This window comes from Salvelinus namaycush, chromosome 3, assembly GCF_016432855.1.
Source record: "Salvelinus namaycush isolate Seneca chromosome 3, SaNama_1.0, whole genome shotgun sequence".
Taxonomy (NCBI): domain Eukaryota; kingdom Metazoa; phylum Chordata; class Actinopteri; order Salmoniformes; family Salmonidae; genus Salvelinus; species Salvelinus namaycush.
In genome coordinates, this window is record NC_052309.1 from 7738369 (window position 1) to 7760745 (window position 22377).

Here is a 22377-nt window from a genome sequence, read left to right on the forward strand (position 1 = left end):
GGTGCTTTTTCAAAGCCTGAGTCAGATACTCCAGTGGGTGTAATTTGACTCCAGTGGGTGTAATTTGACTCCAGTGGGTGTAATTTGACTCCAGTGGGTGTAATTTGACTCCAGTGGGTGTAATTGACTCCAGTAAGTGTAATTTGACTCCAGTAAGTGTAATTTGACTCCAGTGAGTGTAATTTGACTCCAGTGGGTGTAATTTGCTCAACATTAGCAGTTGAAATAAAGTTAGTTTATTCTGTTGTTGCTAGAGATATTCATGACAACATTGAGAGAGAAAAAAAATGTATGGACCCCTTGTAGTATCTTGGACCCCAGATTGAATACCCCTGATGTAAGATAAGGGTTTTCAAGTTAATAAATGTTTTTTTTTTTTTATAGTGATGGAGGAAGAAATCGATAGTCTCACACCGGGATATTATTTGAAACAAAATCACAATATTATTTTTGCGTTAGTCAGCTGTGCCTGCACCAAAACTCAGTATTTTTTTCTTCATAGCTTGTCCTCCATCTTCTTTTTAAATAGGGAGCCAATTTGTTTTCAGCACATTTTCCAAAACTCATTTTGTCATGGCTCTCTCTTGCCCCTCTGCAGCAGACATATGGTGAGCAATATGTTTGAACATGGAATCGCAATACATAGAGAATCGCAATACATATCATATCGGTAACCTAAGTATTGTGTAATATTGTATCGTGAGGTCCCTGTTAATTCCCAGCCCTAGTTTTTAAGAGCCTGTCAGTATTTTATAGACCCTTTTTTTATATAGCGCCATTTGAATTAAGGCTGGGAATTGCCAGGTAATCACGATACGATATTATCACGATACTTTGGTTGCCAGTACGGTATGTTTTGCGATTCTCACGATTCTATAGGTATTGCAATTCGATACTGTGATTTTATTGCGGCTTGATGCTCCAAACATATTGCTCACCATAAGTTTTGATCAGTCATGGAAATAAGTGCTGAAAACAGATTGTCTCCCTATTTAAAAAGAAGATGGAGAACAAGCTATGAACGAAAAATACTGGAGTTTTGGTGCAGCTACAGCCAACTTATTTTGCGATATGTAACTATTTTTTCCCCCAATCACTAATATGAATACAGCTTGTGAGAGGTTCTGGAAATAGGGTAGCAACTATGTCATTTAAATGAATATAACAAAAAGAAATGTGAAAATTATTTAATCAGACACTGAAAGAAAAGCACGCTGAATTTCTAATGTGGATGAAATTATGGTTTGAGTTTGGGATGCATAACTGAACTTTAGTCAATAACTAATTAAATGTCCCCAGTCAGGAAGTGTCTATGCATTATATTGTGAATTCCCACCAATCAGGTGCTGTTAATCAGCCCTGCAATGCCAGTCAGGGTGTGTCCCCATTCACCCTGATGTTTGTTTGTATACCAGAACAGGCATTCCGGTCTGTTGCTGAACTCAACTACCAGTACGTGTCTCCCCCCAATACTGTCTCACCCTCCCTCACTTTGTCTCCCCTCCTCCCCCCTAGGAACGCGAGACCCCTCAGACTTACGACTCAGCGCAACCCACTGGAGAGGAATGAGCCAGGCTACGCAACAATTGGGTCAGTAGTTAAGCCAAACAAACCCTTGTCTGGGACCTACACACACGCATCAGTCCAGACATCAAGCTTAAATACACAAACACACATGTTCTGGTATGGTTTTGCCTCTGTCGGAATGACAGGAAGGATAGTCCCGAGAGGTGTAAAGGTATACAAGTTGAACGACACACACACACACACAACAAACTCTCTCCCAGGTGGAGTGCTCCTCCATATACAGCTCTGAGTCCCTGCTTACCTGTCACTCAGCAGCTCACCCATACAATTGAGAAGCGACATGTTCCACATTCCTGAGCCCCCCCTCTTTTTTTCTCTGTGAAACTAGGTTGGGGGATAACTGCTAAAGTAGAGAGAATAGCAACGGAGAGGGAGAAAGATGTATACGATTTCTATGAAGTGTGCTGTGTTCTTCCGCCATGCATTGTGTTGTGCTTTGGGGTGTCTGAAAAGTGTCTCTGCTGTGTAGGCATGAACCAGCTCTGATCCATGAAGACCTGAGAGTTAAAGTGTGGGTAGGGAGAGAAACAAAGAGAGAGAGAAGCCCTTTGGTCTGCTTTCCCAGGCTGTCCGTCAGGAAGGCTGGATTTTTTACACCGTGACCACCGCGTTGCCCTTTCCTGGGGAAATCCGAGACAAACAGAAAGCAGTGGGGGGAGGGGAACAGGAACACTGGGCCTGGGAAGGAGAGGAGGGGGGAGAGCGAGGCAGGAGCTTTTGGGAATGCTTAGGAACATACCCAGTCTACACCTCCCCTTTTGTTACCAGACCTTTTTAAACCCTAGCCTTCCAAAAATGTGCCCTGTCCTCTCAGTTCTCAGTGGGTGTTATGGCTTTAAATCAAACCCAAAGCAGAACTGCTCCAAAACTCGGTCATTAACCCTAAACAACTGCTGTTAATACTATACTATCCCACTCCTTTTGAGTTAATGATAATCCAGTTATTCTTAAAGGGGAACTGACAACGTTTTAACTCGTTTGCAGTCATCCCCACAGTGACCGTACATACATCAGTTTGCTGATGACACAACGGTGGTAGGCCTGATCACCGCATTCACATCGACGGGCTGTTGTGGAGCAGGTTGAGAGTTTCAAGTTCCTTGGTGTCCACATCATCAACAAACTGTCTTGGTCCAAACACACCAAGACAGTTGTGAAGAGGGCACGACAACGCCTTTTCCCTCTCAGGAGACTGAAAATATTTGGCATGGGTCCCCAGATCCTCAAAAAGTTCTGTAGCTGCACCGTCGCGAGCATCCTGACCGGTTGCCTCACCACCTGGTATGGCAACTGCTCGGCATCCGACCTTAAAGCGCTACAGAGGGTAGTGCGTAGGGCCCAGTACGTGACTGGGGCCAAGCTTCCTGCCATCCAGGACATATATACTAGGCGGTGTCACGGGAAGGCCCAAAAAATTGTCAAAGACTCCAATCATCCAAGACCCGGCAAGCGGTACCGGAGCGCCATGTCTGGGTCCAAAAGGCTCCGTAACAGCTTCTACCCCCAAGCCATAAGACTGCTGAACAATTTAGAAACCCCGGAGTATTTGCATTGACACTGTTTTTACACTGCTGCTATTCACTGTTTGTTATCTATGCGTAGTCACTTTACCCCTACCTACAAATTACCTTGACTAAGCTGTACCCCCGCACATTGACTCGGTACCGGTACCTCATGCATATAGCCTCATTATTGTTATTTTATTGTGTAACTTTTTATTATTTTTTACTTCAGTTTATTTAGTAAATATTTTTTTAACTGCATTTTTGGTTAAGGAAGCATTTATTCGGCACATGCGATTTAATTGATTTGATTTAATTGATTTGAAACAGAGTCAAAAACATAAAATTCCCATTTTATTCTACAAAACCAACTTTATTTATTATTATTATACTTTATTATGTATTATTTGCGTGATGTATTGTTGTCTCTACCTTCTTGCCCTTTGTGCTGTTGTCTGTGCCCAATAATGTTTATACCATGTTTTGTGCTGCTGCCATGTTGTGATGTTACCATGCTGTTGTTGTCTTTGGTCTTTTTTTATGTGGTGTTTCTCTTGTCGTGATGTGTGTGTTGTCCCCACAGCAGGCCGTTATTGTAAATAATAATTTGTTCTTATTTTTTTTACTTTATTTAACTGGGTAAGTCAGTTAAGAACAAATTCTTATTTACAATGACAGCCTACTGGGGAACACTGCCTTCTTCAGTGGCAGAATGACAATTTTTTACCTTATCAGCTCAGGGATTCGATCCAGCAACCTTTTGGTTACTGGCCCAACACTCTAACCACTAGGCTACCTGCCTCCCCTTAACCTCTACAGGATCGGTGTCCTTCCCCATGGGACGGTTAAGCTAATGTAGGCTAATGTGATTAGCATGAGGTTGTAACATTTCCCAGGACATAGACATATCTGATATGGGCAGAAAGCTTAAATTCTTGTTAATCTAACTGCATTGTCCAAGTTACAGTAGCTATTACAGTGAAATAATACCATGCTATTGTTTGAGGAGAGTGCACAATTATGAACTTGAAAATGTATTAATAAACCAATTAGGCACATTTGGGCATTCTTGATACAACATTTTGAACAGATATGCGATGGTTCATTGGATCAGTCTAAAACGTTGCACATACACTGCTGTCATCAAGTGGCCAAAATCTAAATTGCGCCTTGGCTGGTATAATACATTACATCCTTTCTCTTGCATTTCAAAGATGATGGTACAAAAATAAAAAACATGCATGTTTTTTCCTTTGTATTATCTTTTACCAGATCTAATGTGTTATATTCTCCTACATTAATTTCACATTTCCATGAACTTCAAAGCGTTTCCTTTCAAATGGTATTAAGAAAATGCATATCCTTGGTTCAAGTCCTGAGCTACAGGCAGTTAGATTTGGGTTTGTAATTTTAGGTGAAAATTGAAAAAATAGGGTTGGATCCTAACTGACTTGCCTAGTTAAATAAAAAATAAAATGTTTCTTTAAATAGGTTCTATTTGAATAAACATTCCATGACGTACAATAACGCGTTGTTGTCAGAATATTCATATAATTCACCAATACATTTCTTGGTAGTCCAAAAAATATTGCTATCAAGTTGTAAATCACAGCTGGTGTGGTACATTGTTTGCTGCCTCCATTCGGGGTGCACTGTTTGTTTTATTGACATCTGTTTTTCTCCAAACTATTGAATGTAACTTTTTAATTTTATTTCACCTTTAACCAGGTAGGCCAGTTGAGAACAAGTAATCATTTACAACTACGACCTGGCCAAGATCAAGCAAAGCAGTGCGACACAAACAACAACACGGAGTTACACATGGAATAAACAAATGTACAGTCAATAACACAATAGAAAAGTGTATATATACAGTGTGTGTAAATGAGGTAAGATTAGGGAGGTAAGGCAATAAATAGGCCGTAGTGGCGAAGTAATTACAATTTAGCAATTTAACACTGGAGTGATAGATGTGCAGAAGATTAATGTGCAAGTAGTGATACTGGGGTGCAAAGGAGCATAAATAACAATATGGGGATGAGGTAGTTGGATGGGCTATTTACCGATGGGCTATGTACAGGTGCAGTGATCTGTGAGCTGCTCTGACAGCTGATGCTTAAAGTTAGTGAGGGAGATATGTCTCCAGCTTCAGTGATTTTTGCAATTAGTTCCAGTCATTGGCATCAAAGAACTGGAAGGGAAGGCGGCCAATGAGAGCATACAGGTTGCAACTAAGGCTGGGAATGTCAATACGGTCAAACTAGCTAATAGGCTAGTGTATCTATTTATGTAGCAAGCTAAAACCACGGAGCCTAACGTTAGCCAGCTAGCTGCTAGGAGGATGTCATGTCATTGGAGGAGTGGGTGAGTGACTGACTTTCTCCCCTCATCATTGTTTTTGGTGGCTACACGCAACTAGAGATGCAGGTGTCATTTGGTTAGCTAGCAAGAACTGGAACAACATGTCTCCTATATTCGCAAATTCACTCTGACGATCTACTCCAATTTCAGAGCACTCTCGTCTGTGTGCCAGAGCGCAGAATAGCTGATGAATTTACGATCGCACAACACCCACTGAATATGACCGGTGTCGGGAAACGTAGGCAAAAAATAATAAGTCATAGTTAGTCACGAACACTCTAGATAACATGTAAACAGCCTAGCTAACCAGCTCTGCTAGGGCGAGTAAACTGGTCAAAGTGAGGTGTTCTCTCTCATTTGTGTCTGAAAGGAGCAAGCTAGCTAACTTTAGCCAGTTAGCTTAGGTGCTTGGTTGGGACAAGCATGCATTGGCAGGCAAGCTGCAGAAGGATGAATAGGCTACAATTCTACATCGTTTCAGTGCAATTTCATTCAGGTGTATTTTGTGGCTTTTGGCAAATACGTTTTAATGATTTTAAAGTCTCGCTGTTGCTATTGCCTGTAAACACACAGTCCAGTTCAAAGTAAATGATGGCAGGCTTGTTTGTATAAAGGCCTACTGTAGCTCTGATTGGTCTATGGCGCACCAGTTTGCGTCGACTCCGGTCCTGGACGAGACGGATGTTTTATTTACTGCAGTGTCTATTAATTGTCCGAATGTACGTCCGCTTTTCCTACTCTATATTGTTATATCATTTTCACATGCCTTACTATACGTAATTCCCAAACATTCTAAGAATTTGTGAAAATGACCATATCTAAGTGCTGGCTTGTCAGAAAATGTTTTTAAAAAGTATAATATTCTTCCTGGGGGGTGTATATGAACCGATTTTAATAAGATGTCATGTTGCTAAAATTCTGTCAGTTCCACTTCAAGTAGTAGTGATATAAACATTGGAGTGGTTAGTGTAGCAATAGGCTAACTTCAGAAAGGACAAGTGCTAGTGTGTGTGATTTTGTTCAGTTTGCCATGCTTCAGGATTCGGGAGGTTAGGCATATCTAGTGTGAGGGGAAAGGGAGTGAGAAACACACTAGGCTGGTAACCCCTATGCCAATGACAGGTTGGGGTGAGAGGTCAGTAGGGGTCAGTGTGTAACCCCATATCAACTGTGTGACCTCCAGGTGCTGACCCCACGGCACTGAGAGAACAACTCTTTGACTTCTGGACCAGGAAAGAGCTAGAGACGGTGAGACAGAAAGCTGCATTTACAGTGTGTATGTCGTCAACTTCACAGTCTGTGTGTGTGAGAAAAAAGCTTGAGGGAAGGAATGAGCGAGCAGTGCATTATCATGTTGCATGCCAGGTCTAAACTGGATATATCTATGAGAATGTTGAGTGAATGACTGTGCGCCTGAAAAATTGTGTAAAAGATCAAGCCTCAAGATTACAATCTCTCAAACAGACTTGCCTTGTTTGTAGATATTGACTAACTGTGCAAATTGTGAGAGATGTTGAATGAGAAAGGGAAAGTGTGTGACAGAGTACAAAGTACTGTGAGTACCAAAATCTATCTAAAACAAGATTCAATACTTTAATGCCATACCAAACAAAGTGTTATGCAATTGATAGCTTTATGTGTAACTTTGAAATGTGAGATTTTAGCATAAAAGTTAATATGCAGAGATTGATTTGGCACAGATGGAGAGTGTGTATCTAACCCCCCCCCCCCCCCCCCCCCCCACCTCACATCCATCCATCTCCTCCCCTGTCCTCTCAGCTGCGAGCTGTAGCCTTCAAGGGCTTTTCAGACTTCCAGACACCCCTAGAGGACCTGCTGTGTGTCCTGGAGGGCTGTCCAGGCAGGCAGAAGGGGAAGGCCACCACCATGGGCCACAGCATCCTCATGGAGTTTGAGCGCTGGAGACGCACACATCCCAAGGTCAGTCTCAGTAAAGGAAAACAACATGCTCAGTTCCACTGAAGATCCTCTATTGTAAACAAGTAGAAAGGGTGCCAGGAACCAAAAATAGTTCACATAAAATGGTCAGCACTTTATTTCACTTGAATATGATTTTTAAAAACTTGTTTTGTCATTATGGAGTATTGTGTGTTGATTGATGAAAACAACAAAGAATTTAATCAATTTTAGAATAAGGCTGTAACGTAACAAAATGTGGAAAAAAGGGGGTAGGGGTCTGAATACTTTCCAAAGGCACTGTATGCTTGTGGTTTATGAATTAAGACATGTCTCTACTTTGAGCTTAAGAAAATAATCACGAATCGTCATTTATAAATCTCACCTACCTCCAGGTGACCCTCCAGGCCGTCCCAGAGGTCTCTAAATTGGGGCTGCAGCGTCGTGCTCTCAGCCTCCTCACGGACGCCCAGCCCAGCTTCATGGATCCTCTCATAGACATCTACCAGCTGGGGAATCTGGACCGGAGCATCCTGAGGCTGCATATCATCAAACTGCAGGCTGTCAACTGCTACAGGGAGGTGGGTTGGTGTTGTGCGATTCTTCTTCATCTGGTTGTTGTGGTGGGACGGGGTGGATGGGAATCAAATGGCTTAATCATGATGGAGTCAGTGCCCTATATTAGGTGAATTAATAAAAACTATACATCTTTTTGGGGGGGGAATCAAAATGAATGTTTGGGGATTTTCACAATTTAAATAAATGTTTACATTGTTTTTCAGGCTGCGTTGTTAAGCATGAAACTGGAGCTTCAGAATGAAATGGATATGGAGGAGGTGAGAGATCAGAACTTGTTATTAAAAGCAAAGGTGTGTGTTGGTACTAAACCATGACCCCCCCCCCCCGTGTGTGTTGCAGATGTGTGTCCCCCTGATTCTACAGGACAAGCTTCCTATGGCCGAGTCGTTTGTAAGGGGCCATCCTAGACTGGAGGAACGTATGGTCACACTGCTGGACTCCTGGTGCCATCCTGTCTTCAGCATAGCACAACTACGCAGGTATAGTGTGTGTGTGTGCAACTCTTTCTGTGTGTGTATGTGTGGCGTTAGTGGGTGGTTTATGTTTCCTTGTGCTTCACTGCAGGCAGTTTCCCCGCTTGTCCCTCTCCAAACATCAAACTGATCAAATCCAGCCCAAGATGCTCAGCAAACAAGTGTTTCGACTGATGGAGAAATTCAACATCGACCCAGGTGTGTGTGTGTGTGTGTTCTGATAGTGCCCATGTGTATCACTGATCATGAGTGTGCCTGCTCTACATTTTCATTGGTTTCAATGGTTTCACTTTGCAGGCCTGTGTCCCAACTCTGTCTACAAGCGTAAATCAGACTCCATGCGTTTCCTCATGTATAAAAGGTTTGTGGAGGTAAGCAGCAAACCTGGGTCCTTTTAACATGATACATTTCAGTCCTTTAGCGGGCGTTCTTATGCGGAGTTACTTGCAATCAGGTCATTCAATTAAAGTATGTTTCCTTATGTTCTGTGAGGCCTCTGCTTTCTGCCCCATTCACATGTCCTCACTTCTCACCGTCTCTGACTTTCAGAAAGGCATGTCAGAGGAGAACTGGTGTGACCATGTACAGGTATACCATGTGAAATCAGCTTCTCTTTTTGCTTAGTTTAGTCTTTAAAAAAAACAAACACACACAACAGGGCCCATGCATGATATAATCTCAGTGTCTTGGTTATTGGTTGGTTGATTGATGGTGTGTGTGTTCAGTGTTCACTATATTGACGAGTATGGTCAGTCCACAGTGGCAGATGACCCAGAGCTGCAAATCCAGTTGGTTGAGTTGATGGTTAAGTATGGTGGGATGGTCAACGCTGCCCAGTGGTCACTACACTACGGTCTCCCCAAAGATCGTCTGCCGTTTGGGGTGTGGGACACACAGGAGAGCCTACCACCCTCGCTGAGGTACAGAGCTGTGGAGAGAATGTAGGAATGAAGGAAAATAAATGTAATCTATCAGTCAATCTACATCTCTGTGTTGTCCGCTGTCCACATACACACACTCTCTTTCTCATATATTCATTCATTCAATCCTCTGCCTCTTCTTCAGGAAGGTATCTAAAGGCTGCAATGCTGAGTCGTGGGACCCGTCCCAGGCACACCGTGATAGGTTCTACCAGCTGCCAATCACCAGGGACCATGTCCACTTCCTGGAGACCCTGGAGGGGCTACAGCGCTGCAGAGACACAGTGCTACAGGTATCAGTCAATCAGAGAGGTGGTTCCACTCCTCACTGGCTTGTGTGTGTGTGTGTACACGACAGCATGTCATTTTAGTTTATAAAGGATCTCTTGTAGAAAACTTGCAGACTAAATCCCATGTAAGCACCAAACACCTATGGAAAAATGTAAACAGTAGTAAAATAATAGCATTTATCAAATTTTATTTGTCACATGCGTGGAATACAACAGGTGTAGACCTTATTCACAACCCCAAAATATCTTCCCTCCTCTCCCCTGTTCTCCAGCCTGGTTGTATAGTAGGGGTGGATATGGAGTGGAGAGCAGGGTTCGGTGCAGTGTCTCCCCAGCAGAGGGTAGCTTTGATCCAGCTGGCAGTGCCAGGCCAGGTGTTCCTGTTGGACCTGTGTGCCCATGGATTCTCTCAACACAACATTACTGTCACCTTCATCAGGAGCCTCTTCTCTGCTACCACGGTCCTCAAGCTGGGTGAGTGAAGAGATTGGTCTATATTGGATTTATTTTTGTCTTCAAAACATTTGTGGAATGGGTCTTGATATGCCTTCTGTTGTCTGTCCACGTGTCGGCCAGACCTACAGTACCAGTCAAAAGTTTTGGACACACCTACTCAGTCAAGGGTTTTCTTTATTTTTACTATTTTCTACATTGTAGAATAATAGTAAAGACATCAGATCTATGAAATAACATATGGAATCATGTAGTAACCAAAAAAGTGTTAGACAAATCAAAATAAACTCAGCAAAGAACTGTCAACTGTGTTTATTTTCAGCAAACTTAACATGTGTAAATATTTGTATGAACATAACAAGATTCAACAACTGAGACATAAACTGAACAAGTTCCACAGACATGTGACCAACATAAATGGAATAATGTGTCCCTGAACAAAGGGGGGGTCAAAATCAAAGTAACAGTCAGTATCTGGTGTGGCCACCAGCTGCATTAAGTACTGCAGTGCATCCTCCTCCTCATGGACTGCACCAGATTTGCCAGTTCTTGCTATGAGATGTTACCCCACTCTTCCACCAAGGCACCTGCAAGTTCCCAGACATTTCTGGGGGGAATGGCCCTAGCCTTCACCCTCCGATCCAACAGGTCCCATATGTGCTCAATGGGATTTAGATCCGGGACTCTTCGCTGGCCATGGCAGAACACTGACGTTCCTGTCTTGCTTGAAATCACACACAGAATGAGCAGTATGGCTGGTGGCATTGTCATGCTGGAGGGTCATGTCAGGATGAGCCTGCAGGAAGGGTACCACATGAGGGAGGAGGATGTCTTCCCAGTAACGCACAGAGTTGAGATTGTCTGCAATGACAACAAACTCAATCCGATGATGCTGTGACACACTGCCCTAGACCCTCTACCTCCAAATCGATCCCGCTCCAGAGTACAGGCCTCGGTGTAACGCTCATTCCTTTGACGATAAACACGAATCCGACCATCGCCCCTGGTGAGACAAAACCGCGACTCGTCAGTGAAGAGCACTTTTTGCCAGTCCTGTCTGGTCCAGCGACGGTGGGTTTGTGCCCATAGGCAACGTTGTTGCCGGTGATGTCTGATGAGGACCTGCCTTACAACATGCCTACGAGCCCTCAGTCCAGCCTATTGCGGACAGTCTTAGCACTGATAGAGGGATTGTGCGTTCCTGGTGTAACTCGGGCAGTTGTTGTTGCCATCCTGTACCTGTCCCGCAGGTGTGATGTTCAGATGTACCAATCTTGTGCAGGTGTTGTTACATGTGGTCTGCCACTATGAGGATGATCAGCTGTCCGTCCTGTCTCCCTGTAGTGCTTTCTTAGGCGTCTCACAGTACGGACATTGCAATTTATTGCCCTGGCCACATCAGCAGTCCTCATGCCTCCTTGCAGCATGCCTAAGGCACGTTCACACAGATGAGCAGGGACCCTGGGCATCTTTCTTTTGGTGTTTTTCAGAGTCAGTAAAAAGGACTCTTTAGTGTCCTAAGTTTTCATAACTGTGACCTTAATTGCCTACCGTCTGTAAGCTGTTAGTGTCTTAACGATCGTTCCACAGGTGCATGTTCATTAATTGTTTATGGTTCATTGAACAAGCATGGGAAACAGTGTTTAAACTTTTCTTTTAATGCTGAGTTTATATTTGAGATTCTTCAAGTAGCCACCCTTTGCCTTGATGACAGCTTTGCACACTCTTGGCATTCTCTCACACAGCTTCAATAAATAAAATAAATACAAAATTCACCTGGAATGCTTTTCCAACAGTCTTTGAAGGAGTTCCCACATATGCTGGGCACTTGTTGGCTGCTTTTCTTTCAATCTGCGGTCCAACTCATCACAAACCATCTCAATTGGGTTGAGGATGGGTGATTGTGGATGCCAGGTCATCTGATGCAGCACTCATCACTCTCCTTCTTGGTCAAATAGCCCTTTCACAGCCTGGAGGTGTGTTTTGGGTCATTGTTCTGTTGGAAAAACAAATGATAGTCCCACTAAGCGCAAACCAGATGGGATGGCGTATCGCTGCAGGATGCTGTGGTAGCCATGCTGGTTAAGTGTGCTTTGAATTCTAAATAATTCACAGACAGTGTCACCAGCAAAGCACCATCACACCACCTCCTCCATGCTTCACAGTGGGAACCACACATGCAGAGATCATCTGTTCACCTACTCTGCATCTCACAAAGACACAGCGGTTGGAACCAAAAATCTAACATTTGGACTCCAGACCAAAAGACAGATTTCCACCGGTCTAACGTCCATTGCTCGTGTTTCTTGGCCCAAGCAAGTCTCTTCTTCTTATTGGTGTCCTTTAGTAGTGGTTTCTTGGCAGCAATTTGACCTTGAAGGCCTGATTTACGCAGTCTCCTCTGAACAGTTGATGTTGAGATGTGTCTGTTACTTGAACTCTGAAGCATTTATTTGGGCTGCAATTTCTGAGGCTGGTAACTCTAATGAACGTATCCTCTGCAGCAGAGGTAACTCTGGGTCTTCCTTTCTAGTGGCGGTCCTCATGAGAGCCAGTTTAATCATAGTGCTTGATGGTTTTTGCGACTGCACTTGTAGAAACTTTCAAAGTTCTTGAAATGTTCCGGATTGACTGACCTTCATGTCTTAATGTAATGATGGACTGTCATTTCTCTTTGCTTATTTGAGCTGTTCTTGCCACAATATGGACTTGGTCTTTTACCAAATAGGGCTATCCTCTGTATACCCACCCCTACCTTGTCACAACACAACTGATTGGATCAAATGCATTAAAAAGGAAAGAAATTCCACAAATTAACTTTTAACAAGGCACACCTGTTAATTGAATTGCATTCCAGGTGACTACCTCATGAAGCTGTTTGAGAGAATGCCGAGAGTGTGCAAAGCTGTCAAGGCAAAGGGTGGCTACTTTGAAGAATCTAAAATATATTTTGATTAGTTTAACACTTTTTAGTTTTGGTTATGACATGGTTCCATTTGTGTTATTTCATAGTTTTGATTTCTTCACTATTATTCTACCATGTAGAAAATAGTACAAATAAAGAGAAACCCTGGAATGTGTAGGTGTGTCCAATCTTTTGACTGGTACTGTATGTTCAAGTAGTTGTCCTAATACTTTAGATGCGCTTTATTGAGCTCGTCTGACACGATGTAATGAACCAATGGAATAATCCAGGCAGACTCAAGGATATACTATTTGAACCATGGTGTGATATTCCTCTGTCTGTGTCCAGGTTATGGGATGGCAGGAGACCTGAAGTGTCTTCTGGCCACATGGGCCCAGTTCTCTGAGGAACCTCTGAAGATGGAAGGAGTGTTAGATCTACTCAACGTGCACCAACAGGTACACTTCACCTCAGACCCATCTGGTCTCATGTAGCGTGTTGGCCCTGGAGAGTGTTATGTACATACGGTATATCTGACTATACATGACCAAGAGCATCTGAGTATTTTCAATATCTAGCTGCAAGTTTGAGGCACGGTCAAGACTACAATCAAGTTCTTCTGGGGGTATAGATTAGTATTTTTAGATGGTAGGCTATATAGGTTAAAAAGCAACAAAACTACATTTAAGCAATAATGCCCGAGGGGGCGTGATATATAGCCAATATACCACGGCTAAGGGCTGTTCTTAAGCACGACGCAACGCAGAGTGCCTGGACACAGCCCTTAGCTGTGGTATATTGGCCATATCTCACAAACTCCCAAAATGCCTTATTGCTATTATAAACTGGTTACTAACTTAATTAGAGCAGTAAAAATATTTTTTTTGTCATGCCCGTGATATATACGGTCTGATATACACGGCTGTCAGCTAATCAGCATTCAGCGCTCGAACCACCCAGTTTATAATATAAGATTATATAAAAACAGGCTGTGTTACTACGGTATTGAAAATAGACCTCCCCTGTTCTAAATGTGACCAGTATGCTGTATGATCCCTAGATGCAGCGTAGCACCAGCAGTCGTGGTAGCGGGGGACCCCGCGGTGTGCTGGTTGGGGAGGGCCCAGCAGAGAAGGGTCTCAGTCTCATGGTCCAGCAGGTCCTGGGGAAACCCCTAGATAAGATGGAACAGCTGTCTAACTGGGAGAGACGACCACTGAGGACGAGTCAGCTACGCTACGCAGGTAAACCCACACACACATTCTAGTACTGCTATGCAGGCACACACACATACCAACTGTGAGATACGACCGCTCCGGACCAGCCAGCTCCGCTACGGAGGTGATCACACACACATACCAACTGGGATCAGCCTGTTGTCATCTTCTTTACCATTCTCACTGTGCTCCAGAATGCCAGACACATCTCTCACGCTCTTCCTCTCAACTTGTTCTCCTTTCTCTCTCTCCGCTCTCTCCGCTCTCTCTCATTCCAGCAAAGGCCAATTTAGGGAACTGAACTGGAGCCTCGTTCCAATGTCCATACTTCATTTCGTAGCTACTTCTTAGAATGCATGCCAAATATATGTCCTCATACTTCAGTAGTATCCTAGTGTGGACATTTTAAACGCTGTCTGAGAGATAAGAGATAAAGGGACAGACGATACTATCTCTCTCTTTTGATCTTCGGTCTTATCTTTATGGCTCTCATCTCTTCATCTCTTATTTTTTCCAGTGTTTTTCTCTCACGCCTTCTCACGTCTACCTCCTCTCTCTCTCTCTCTCCCTATCTCTCTCTCTCGCTCTCTCACCCTCCTCTCGCTCTCTCACCTTCCTCTCTCTCGTCTGTCTCTCTCTCTCACACACACTCCTCTCTCTCTGTCTCTCTCACCCTCCTCTCTCCATCACCTCTCTCTAGCTGTCGATGCGTACTGCTTACTGGATGTCTACTCAGTCCTCTCTCGTGATCCAGCATGCTTTGGGCTGCCACAGGACTTGTGCTCCATCTCCTCACTTCAGACGGAGAAGAGTAAAGAGGAGAAGAAGCGGAAAGAGGAGAAGAAGAAGCAGGCCCGGCGCCGAGGGGTCAGAGGCTAACTACAACTTCTTCACATTGACACCACTGTTGTTTGGTTAAGGGTTAGCCAGGGTTGTCATGGCTACATTTTTTAAAACATCATGAAACTTGAATTCCAAGTGTGTTACTCCCTATAAAAGGTCAGGAAGTATCTCCCCATTTCAAAACGTTTCTCTCTACTGAACACAACCCATGTTTATAGCTTTCTCTCTTTGTAATATCAGGCACGCCAGGAGTCAGACCCAGCCCCAACCCAGACCCTAGGCCCAGAGAAAAGTCCCCAGCCTGGGGAGGAGAGTCAGAGTCCACTGCCCCCACGCATGGCTCCTCAGCAGCTGCGTGTGGTGTGTGACAACATGCTACAGGGTCTGGGGCGCTACCTGCGCTGTCTGGGGGTCGACGTGGTACTGCTGGAGAATACTGACGACCACAGGGTGGCTGCACAGGTAGGATAGACAGTAGGACAGACACACTGAGGCAGAAACCGGCTTGGATAATGACGCTCTCTCTATATTTTCTTCTGTTCCTCAGTTAGCCCAAGAAGATGGACGAGTCATACTCACCTGTGGTCAGCCGTACCAGACGGTAAATATGAACTGCGTGTTAGAGTGTATGTCTCACGTCTGTTTTTGAGCAGGGTTCTGGCTGTACAGTTTGTATATACGGAGTCAGGGGATGTTCAGTGTGTTTTTGTGTGTCTAGCTGAAGTCGCAGGTGGGAGAGGGCCGCTGCATTGCGCTGGACTGCTCAGAGAAAGCCCGGGACCAGGCAGTACGAGTCCTGAAACACTTCAACGTCCAGCCAACCCAGTCAGATATATTCAGCCGCTGTCAGGTCAGTCAACAGTGTGTGTGGGTGTAATCGTTTGTACGTGTGTGTGTGCCATGGTTTCTGTTAGGAAAGTTTGGCACTGGACAACGTGTCCGGCAAGATTTTAATTTAACGGATATTTGAGAAATTGACCAGATATTTACTTTTTAAGTTACTCTGCCATTTTGAAAGTAATGTCCATCCTGTCCTGGACTTTACCCAAATAAGTCTATATCAAACACTGTCGTTGTTAGAATCTTAACATCCCTAACAGAATTTGTGTTTATAAGCAGTTTGTAAGAATTTGCCCCTTATTCTCTGCCAGTCAGCCTACGCAGCTGATGGCCCATCGAATCTACACCTAAACTACACTGAACAAAAGAGAAACACAACATGCAACAATTTCTAACATTTTACTGAGTTACAGTTCATAGGAGAAATCAGTCAATTGAAATAAAATCATTAGGCCTTAATTTTTTGAATGTATTATTTATTTTAACTAGGCAAGTCAGTTAAGAACAAATTCTTATTTACAATGACGGCCTTTACAATAACTGGCTTGTTCGTGAGGCAGAACGACAGATCTTTACCATGTCAGCTCGGGGATTCGATCTAGCAACCTTTTGGTTACTGGTCCGACGTGCTAACCACTAGGCTACCTGCCGCCCCTAATCTATGGTTTTCACAAGACTGTGAATACAGAGATGCATCTGTTGGTCACAAGGTAGGGGCGTGGATCAGAAAACTAGTCCGTATCTGGTCTGATATCCATTTGCCTCATGCAGTGCGACAAATCTCCTTCGCATGGAGTTGATCAGGCTGCTGATTGTGGAATGTTGTCCCACTACCCTTCAATGGCTGTGCGAAGTTACTGGATTTTGGCTAAATGATAATCATATATTTGACTTTGAAGTTGGAGCACATTGACTGGTATTTCAATCAATGAATAAAAAGCATTATTTTACTATTTCTTCTTCTCCTGGACAGTTTGACCCGCCAACAATTTTATTTATTAGCTTTTCATTTTGGGGGGGGGGGGGCTAAAAGCTGGCAATAACCAGCTGCGGAAACCCTGCTACGTGCATATATGTGTGTATTCACTTACATTCATTTTCACATGGACAGTTTCATAATTTCTGTCTCACTCTGAAGATGATAATCTACATAATGAAATAATTAGATAGAACACACATCTTATTTCCAGGTCACTTCCTGTTCATAACATCATGTGACTGTGGTTGTGCATTATGTCATCATAGACTTGTTTACATTGTTCTTTAGGTATAATACATTATTCTTTAGGTATAATACTATCACAGCAACTGTTGAACAAGGGTGTGGAACTCTTATGAACATAAACAACAGAAACATATTGGTTGCTAGGGTGATGTGTACAGAATAAGCCAGCCCATGGTAGTTTTGTTTAATGTATTCGCCATGAATGATAAAAAGAAATATAGTTATGACGTGTTAACAGAGTTATTTGTCAGTCATTTGTCCAAGAGGATGTCCAGCACTGTACAGTATCTCTAAGACATGTCATGTCCTGGAATGGTGGGAAGGAATTGAGTGTGTCAGGAAGTAACAGAGGGATAGAGCGGCGCTGGAGACCAGTTTCCTGTAAATCATAATGTTTGAAGTGCCTACTGTGGTAATATCACTGGAACAATGGGATCTTTACTGTGTGCTGTAAACAGGAGGTGACTGCTGGGAACCGACAAGACAGACAGACAGACAGACAGACAGACGGACGGACGGACTGAGCAGAGAGAGGGGTCAGCCACAGAGAGGAGAAGGAGGAGGGCAGAGAGGAGGCGTAGGGAGACTGAGGAGGATGGGAGAAACTGAGTAGATTGATGTAAAGCAGAGGAAGGTGAAAATATGCAGAAAGAGGATAAAAGAGATTGATAGAGAGAAAGTGAAATATGCAGACAGAGGATAAAAGAGATTGATAGGGAGAAAGTGAAATATGCAGACAGAGAGGATAAAAGAGATTTGAAAGAGAGACCTGGAGAGAGGATGAAATGGAAAAGGTAGAGGGGGTAGAAAATACCAGAAAATAAGAGGGATAATGTTCAGACATGATTCATTAATACCATATCCCGTCAAGTCGTCTGTTCATTTGTTTATTTGTACTCATAACTACAGAAGTCAATCTCTCCGTGTTCTATTGGGCCAGACCTATAATGTTTACCAACAACCATTACTGGGGTAATGTTTTGATGTATTGTTGTCTTCTACTTTTAAGTGTGGGGAAATAAGATATGCTTCTTATTACAGATGTTTGAAGATACAGTGAGTTCAGAAAGTATTCAGACCCCTGGACTTTTTCCACATTTTGTTCTGTTACAGCCTTATTCTAAAATGGATTAAATTGTTTTTTTTCTCCCTCAATCTACTCACAATACCCCATAATGGCAAAGCAAAAACAGGTTTTTAGAAATGTTTGCAAATGTGTAAAAAAAAAAAACACAACAACAAAAAAACAGCCAGTCAGACTACAGGACATATTTTAGACAAGACCTGGGTGTTCCCTCCTTCCCAAATGTGTCATTGTCTTTAACCTCCTGTAACGTCTTAGCTCGTGACTGACTGACTACTGGACAAGTATCTCCCTCCTCAATGCCCCCAGCCACCGTTTGTCCAAGGCAGTTTACCTCAAATGGTTCTGTCTCTGACCACACTGCTTTTTCTAACCCATACAGTATCTGTGGAAGCGAGAGGACCTTAGTTTAGTTTAAGAGTTGGTTTGTGGTCTGAAATATGTTAGATTGCTACTGAAGACTCATGAAAAGCTGCTACGCAAAACCACTGTCTTTAACTAAGCCAAGTGAGCAGCTTTCTTGTTCTGATTAAAAGATACAATAGACTGAAATAAATAGACACTGAAACTCCAGTTTCTTGTGTAACGTAGGCCATTGACAAACCACTTCTATAAAGTCATTGGTGAAACAGTGAAGGGAAAGGGGAGGTTAAGTCATGTGAAGGCATGCGTGATACGACGGGGCAGAAGGGCTGATATTGGGAAGGAAGGGTGCGTGTCTGAGCTCTCGTAGGCACCCCTGGGGCTGGGGGTGTGTTGAAAGCCCTCCCAGGGGACGTTAACCCCTTTGTTACCTGATTGTAAAGTCCTTTGATTAGCTGTGTGGTGGGTGTCTTTCTCTTGACCAGGCCCAGTCTCAACTCCCACCAAAACCCTACTTAGCCCCCTCTTCCGCGCGCGTACACACACACGAGCACGCACACACACACATGAGCACGCACGTACACACACACAGTGGATGGGTGTCTTTCTTGACCAGCCTCAACTCAGACCCCCCCCCCCCCCCCCCCACCCCCCCCCCCCCACCCCCCCCCCCCCCCCCCCCCTTCTGCTCCCCTGAAAGCCTCTCTCTCTGGGAGGCACTAGAGGTCATTCCTGGTCGTGGACCTCCTCTATACCCCCTGTGTGGCCCATTGATACACAGCCTGACCACAGCCTGAGAAAAGACCATGTCATTTATAATCCCCTTTTTCTCTCTCTCTTTCTGTCTCTTTCTCTTTCTGTCTCTCTCTCTTTCTGTCTCTCTCTTTCTCTCTCGTTTCTCTCTTGCTCTTTTTCTGTCTATCTCTCCTCTCCACTCACTTGTCTTTGACTGTTTTGAAGTTATGAATGTGAGATTGGATTCCATTTTGCTTCTCTAAAAGCTGACCTTTCTACCACAGTCTTTACAAACCCAGCGATAATTCCCAACTCTGACTCTCTTCAGCAGGACTTTCATCCAAATGACACAACAGTATTGAGTGAAACGACCACTCTAACAACTGGGAGAAAGGGGTAGACTAGCTCTCTGTAACAGTAGTTTCTGAGATGAACTCAGCATGTGCTTAGATCAGATAATTGTTTCAGTCTGCCAGCCTTTGGTCTCTGTATAGCCAGACATTTATTTTTTAGCAGACGCTCTTATCCAGAGATGACTAACAGTAGTGAGTTCATACAATTTCATACTGGTCCCCCGTGGGTATCAAACCCACAACCCTGGCATGACAAACGCCACGCTCTACCTACTGAGCTACACCTGGCCAGACCTCAACAATATAACCAAGGCTCTCAGGAGGGGCTCGTGGGTTACTCATAGAAATCATCTGGGATTCCTACAGTAACAGAACGGCGGAGTCCATTCCAGATGAAGGTTGAGCAAATAAGTCACGGAGCACTGCACTACCATCACGCTAGCTATCAAATATCAAAATGTGTTTTATATGTTATCGCCTGAGACGAACAGTCCATTAGTGCCCAACGTTCTACTCCAAAGTTGTTCATGTAAACGCCTCGCATCATATTACTACAGTTGGTTTACCATTAACTTTACTGATAACTAAGTAGTGAATCATAAATTTATTCATGTTATTGTGGACGCATGAGAGATTCAACTCTGTGTGTGATTCTACTTAAATACCAAGGAGGTTTCACTTCTTCTCTGCTGACCTATTTATCCTTTTAGATATCTGTAGAATTTACCCTTGACGTGCCCATATCATTTTAATCTCTGAAATCCTTCCGCTCCCCGAATTCCATGAAGGGGATAGGTGGATAGAGTTAGGTTCACAGTCTACCACTCCCTCACCACCACTACCACCAGTGGAGGCTGCTGAGGGGAGGACAGCTTATAATAATGTCTGGAACATAGTAAATGGAATGGAATCAAACCATGTGTTTGATACCATTCCACTCCAGACATTATTATAAGCTGTCCTCCCCTCAGCAGCCTCCACTGGTGGTAGTGGTGGTGAGGGAGTGGTGGACTCTAGCTTTATAGTGGACTACTTTTGACCAGAGCTACTTTTGACCAGAGCCGTAGTGCACTATGTAGGGAATAAGGTGCGTTTTGGGACGCAGAACTCTGACCGTACCCATCCTAATCTATATCTAGGACGGGGGTGGGCAACTCCAGTCCTCCAGGGCCTGATTGGTGTCACAGTTTGGCCCCAGCTAACACACCCGACTCCATCACATAATCATGATCTTCAGTTTAGAATACAATTTGATTAATCAGCTGTGTTTGCTAGGGATGGAGAAGAAGTGTGACACCAATCAGGCCCTCGAGGACCAGAGTTGCCTACCCCTGATCTAGGGAATAAGGTGCCTTTTGGGACGCAGAACTCTGACCCTGCTGTACCCTTCCCAATCTATATTTTCCGTCAAATGCATCAGATGTTTGCCCCGGACTTGAGATAATAATAAATGAGATAGACATCTGCTTGCCCTGCCTAGCTGCCTGTCTAGCCCCAGCCCTAGACAGACATCTGCTTGCCCTGCCTAGCTGCCTGTCTAGCCCCAGCCCTAGACAGACATCTGCTTGCCCTGCCTAGCTGCCTGTCTAGCCCCAGCCCTAGACAGACATCTGCTTGCCCTGCCTAGCTGCCTGTCTAGCCCCAGCCCTAGACAGACATCTGCTTGCCCTGCCTAGCTGCCTGTCTAGCCCCAGCCCTAGACAGACATCTGCTTGCCCTGCCTAGCTGCCTGTCTAGCCCCAGCCCTAGACAGACATCTGCTTGCCCTGCCTAGCTGCCTGTCTAGCCCCAGCCCTAGACAGACATCTGCTTGCCCTGCCTAGCTGCCTGTCTAGCCCCAGCCCTAGACAGACATCTGCTTGCCCTGCCTAGCTGCCTGTCTAGCCCCAGCCCTAGACAGACATCTGCTTGCCCTGCCTAGCTGCCTGTCTAGCCCCAGCCCTAGACAGACATCTGCTTGCCCTGCCTAGCTGCCTGTCTAGCCCCAGCCCTAGACAGACATCTGCTTGCCCTGCCTAGCTGCCTGTCTAGCCCCAGCCCTAGACAGACATCTGCTTGCCCTGCCTAGCTGCCTGTCTAGCCCCAGCCCTAGACAGACATCTGCTTGCCCTGCCTAGCTGCCTGTCTAGCCCCAGCCCTAGACAGACATCTGCTTGCCCTGCCTAGCTGCCTGTCTAGCCCCAGCCCTAGACAGACATCTGCTTGCCCTGCCTAGCTGCCTGTCTAGCCCCAGCCCTAGACAGACATCTGCTTGCCCTGCCTAGCTGCCTGTCTAGCCCCAGCCCTAGACAGACATCTGCTTGCCCTGCCTAGCTGCCTGTCTAGCCCCAGCCCTAGACAGACATCTGCTTGCCCTGCCTAGCTGCCTGTCTAGCCCCAGCCCTAGACAGACATCTGCTTGCCCTGCCTAGCTGCCTGTCTAGCCCCAGCCCTAGACAGACGCAGCAGTGCAGAACTCAGGTTCCCATGAGCCACAGTGAGAGAAGTGAAAACAGCAACAGGAACTGCAACAGCGTGAGAGAGGGTGAGAGTAACAAACGAGTGAGGGATTGAGAAAGGGAGAGATTGATAGTGAGAGAGAAAGGGAGAGATTGCTAGTGAGAGAGAAAGGGAGAGAGAGGAGGATGATAGAGAGCAAAGAGAGATTTCTAGTGCGGGGGAGAAGAGGGAGGGGAGAAGGACGAGAGAGGGAGGGAGAGGCGATTGGAGGACTCTGTGCTTTGAAATTTG

The 22377-nt window shown here is 44.6% G+C and overlaps 1 protein-coding gene across 3 annotated transcripts in view; it reads left to right on the forward strand.

Moving 5' to 3' along the window:
- exd3 (exonuclease 3'-5' domain containing 3) overlaps positions 1–22377 on the forward strand; it is a 64466-nt gene that overhangs the window by 1144 nt on the left and 40945 nt on the right. For all 3 annotated transcript variants that reach the window (XM_038989616.1, XM_038989617.1, XM_038989618.1), the window contains exons 2-19: positions 1516–1590; positions 6634–6698; positions 7230–7391; positions 7763–7948; positions 8150–8203; positions 8286–8425; positions 8511–8617; positions 8717–8790; positions 8969–9007; positions 9173–9339; positions 9485–9632; positions 9902–10103; positions 13336–13445; positions 14048–14231; positions 14905–15071; positions 15288–15509; positions 15595–15648; positions 15766–15897. In XM_038989616.1, the coding sequence (XP_038845544.1) occupies positions 1566–1590; positions 6634–6698; positions 7230–7391; positions 7763–7948; positions 8150–8203; positions 8286–8425; positions 8511–8617; positions 8717–8790; positions 8969–9007; positions 9173–9339; positions 9485–9632; positions 9902–10103; positions 13336–13445; positions 14048–14231; positions 14905–15071; positions 15288–15509; positions 15595–15648; positions 15766–15897 (2238 nt within the window). In that variant the 5' untranslated portion in view covers positions 1516–1565. The remainder of the gene's footprint in view (positions 1–1515; positions 1591–6633; positions 6699–7229; positions 7392–7762; positions 7949–8149; positions 8204–8285; positions 8426–8510; positions 8618–8716; positions 8791–8968; positions 9008–9172; positions 9340–9484; positions 9633–9901; positions 10104–13335; positions 13446–14047; positions 14232–14904; positions 15072–15287; positions 15510–15594; positions 15649–15765; positions 15898–22377) is intronic.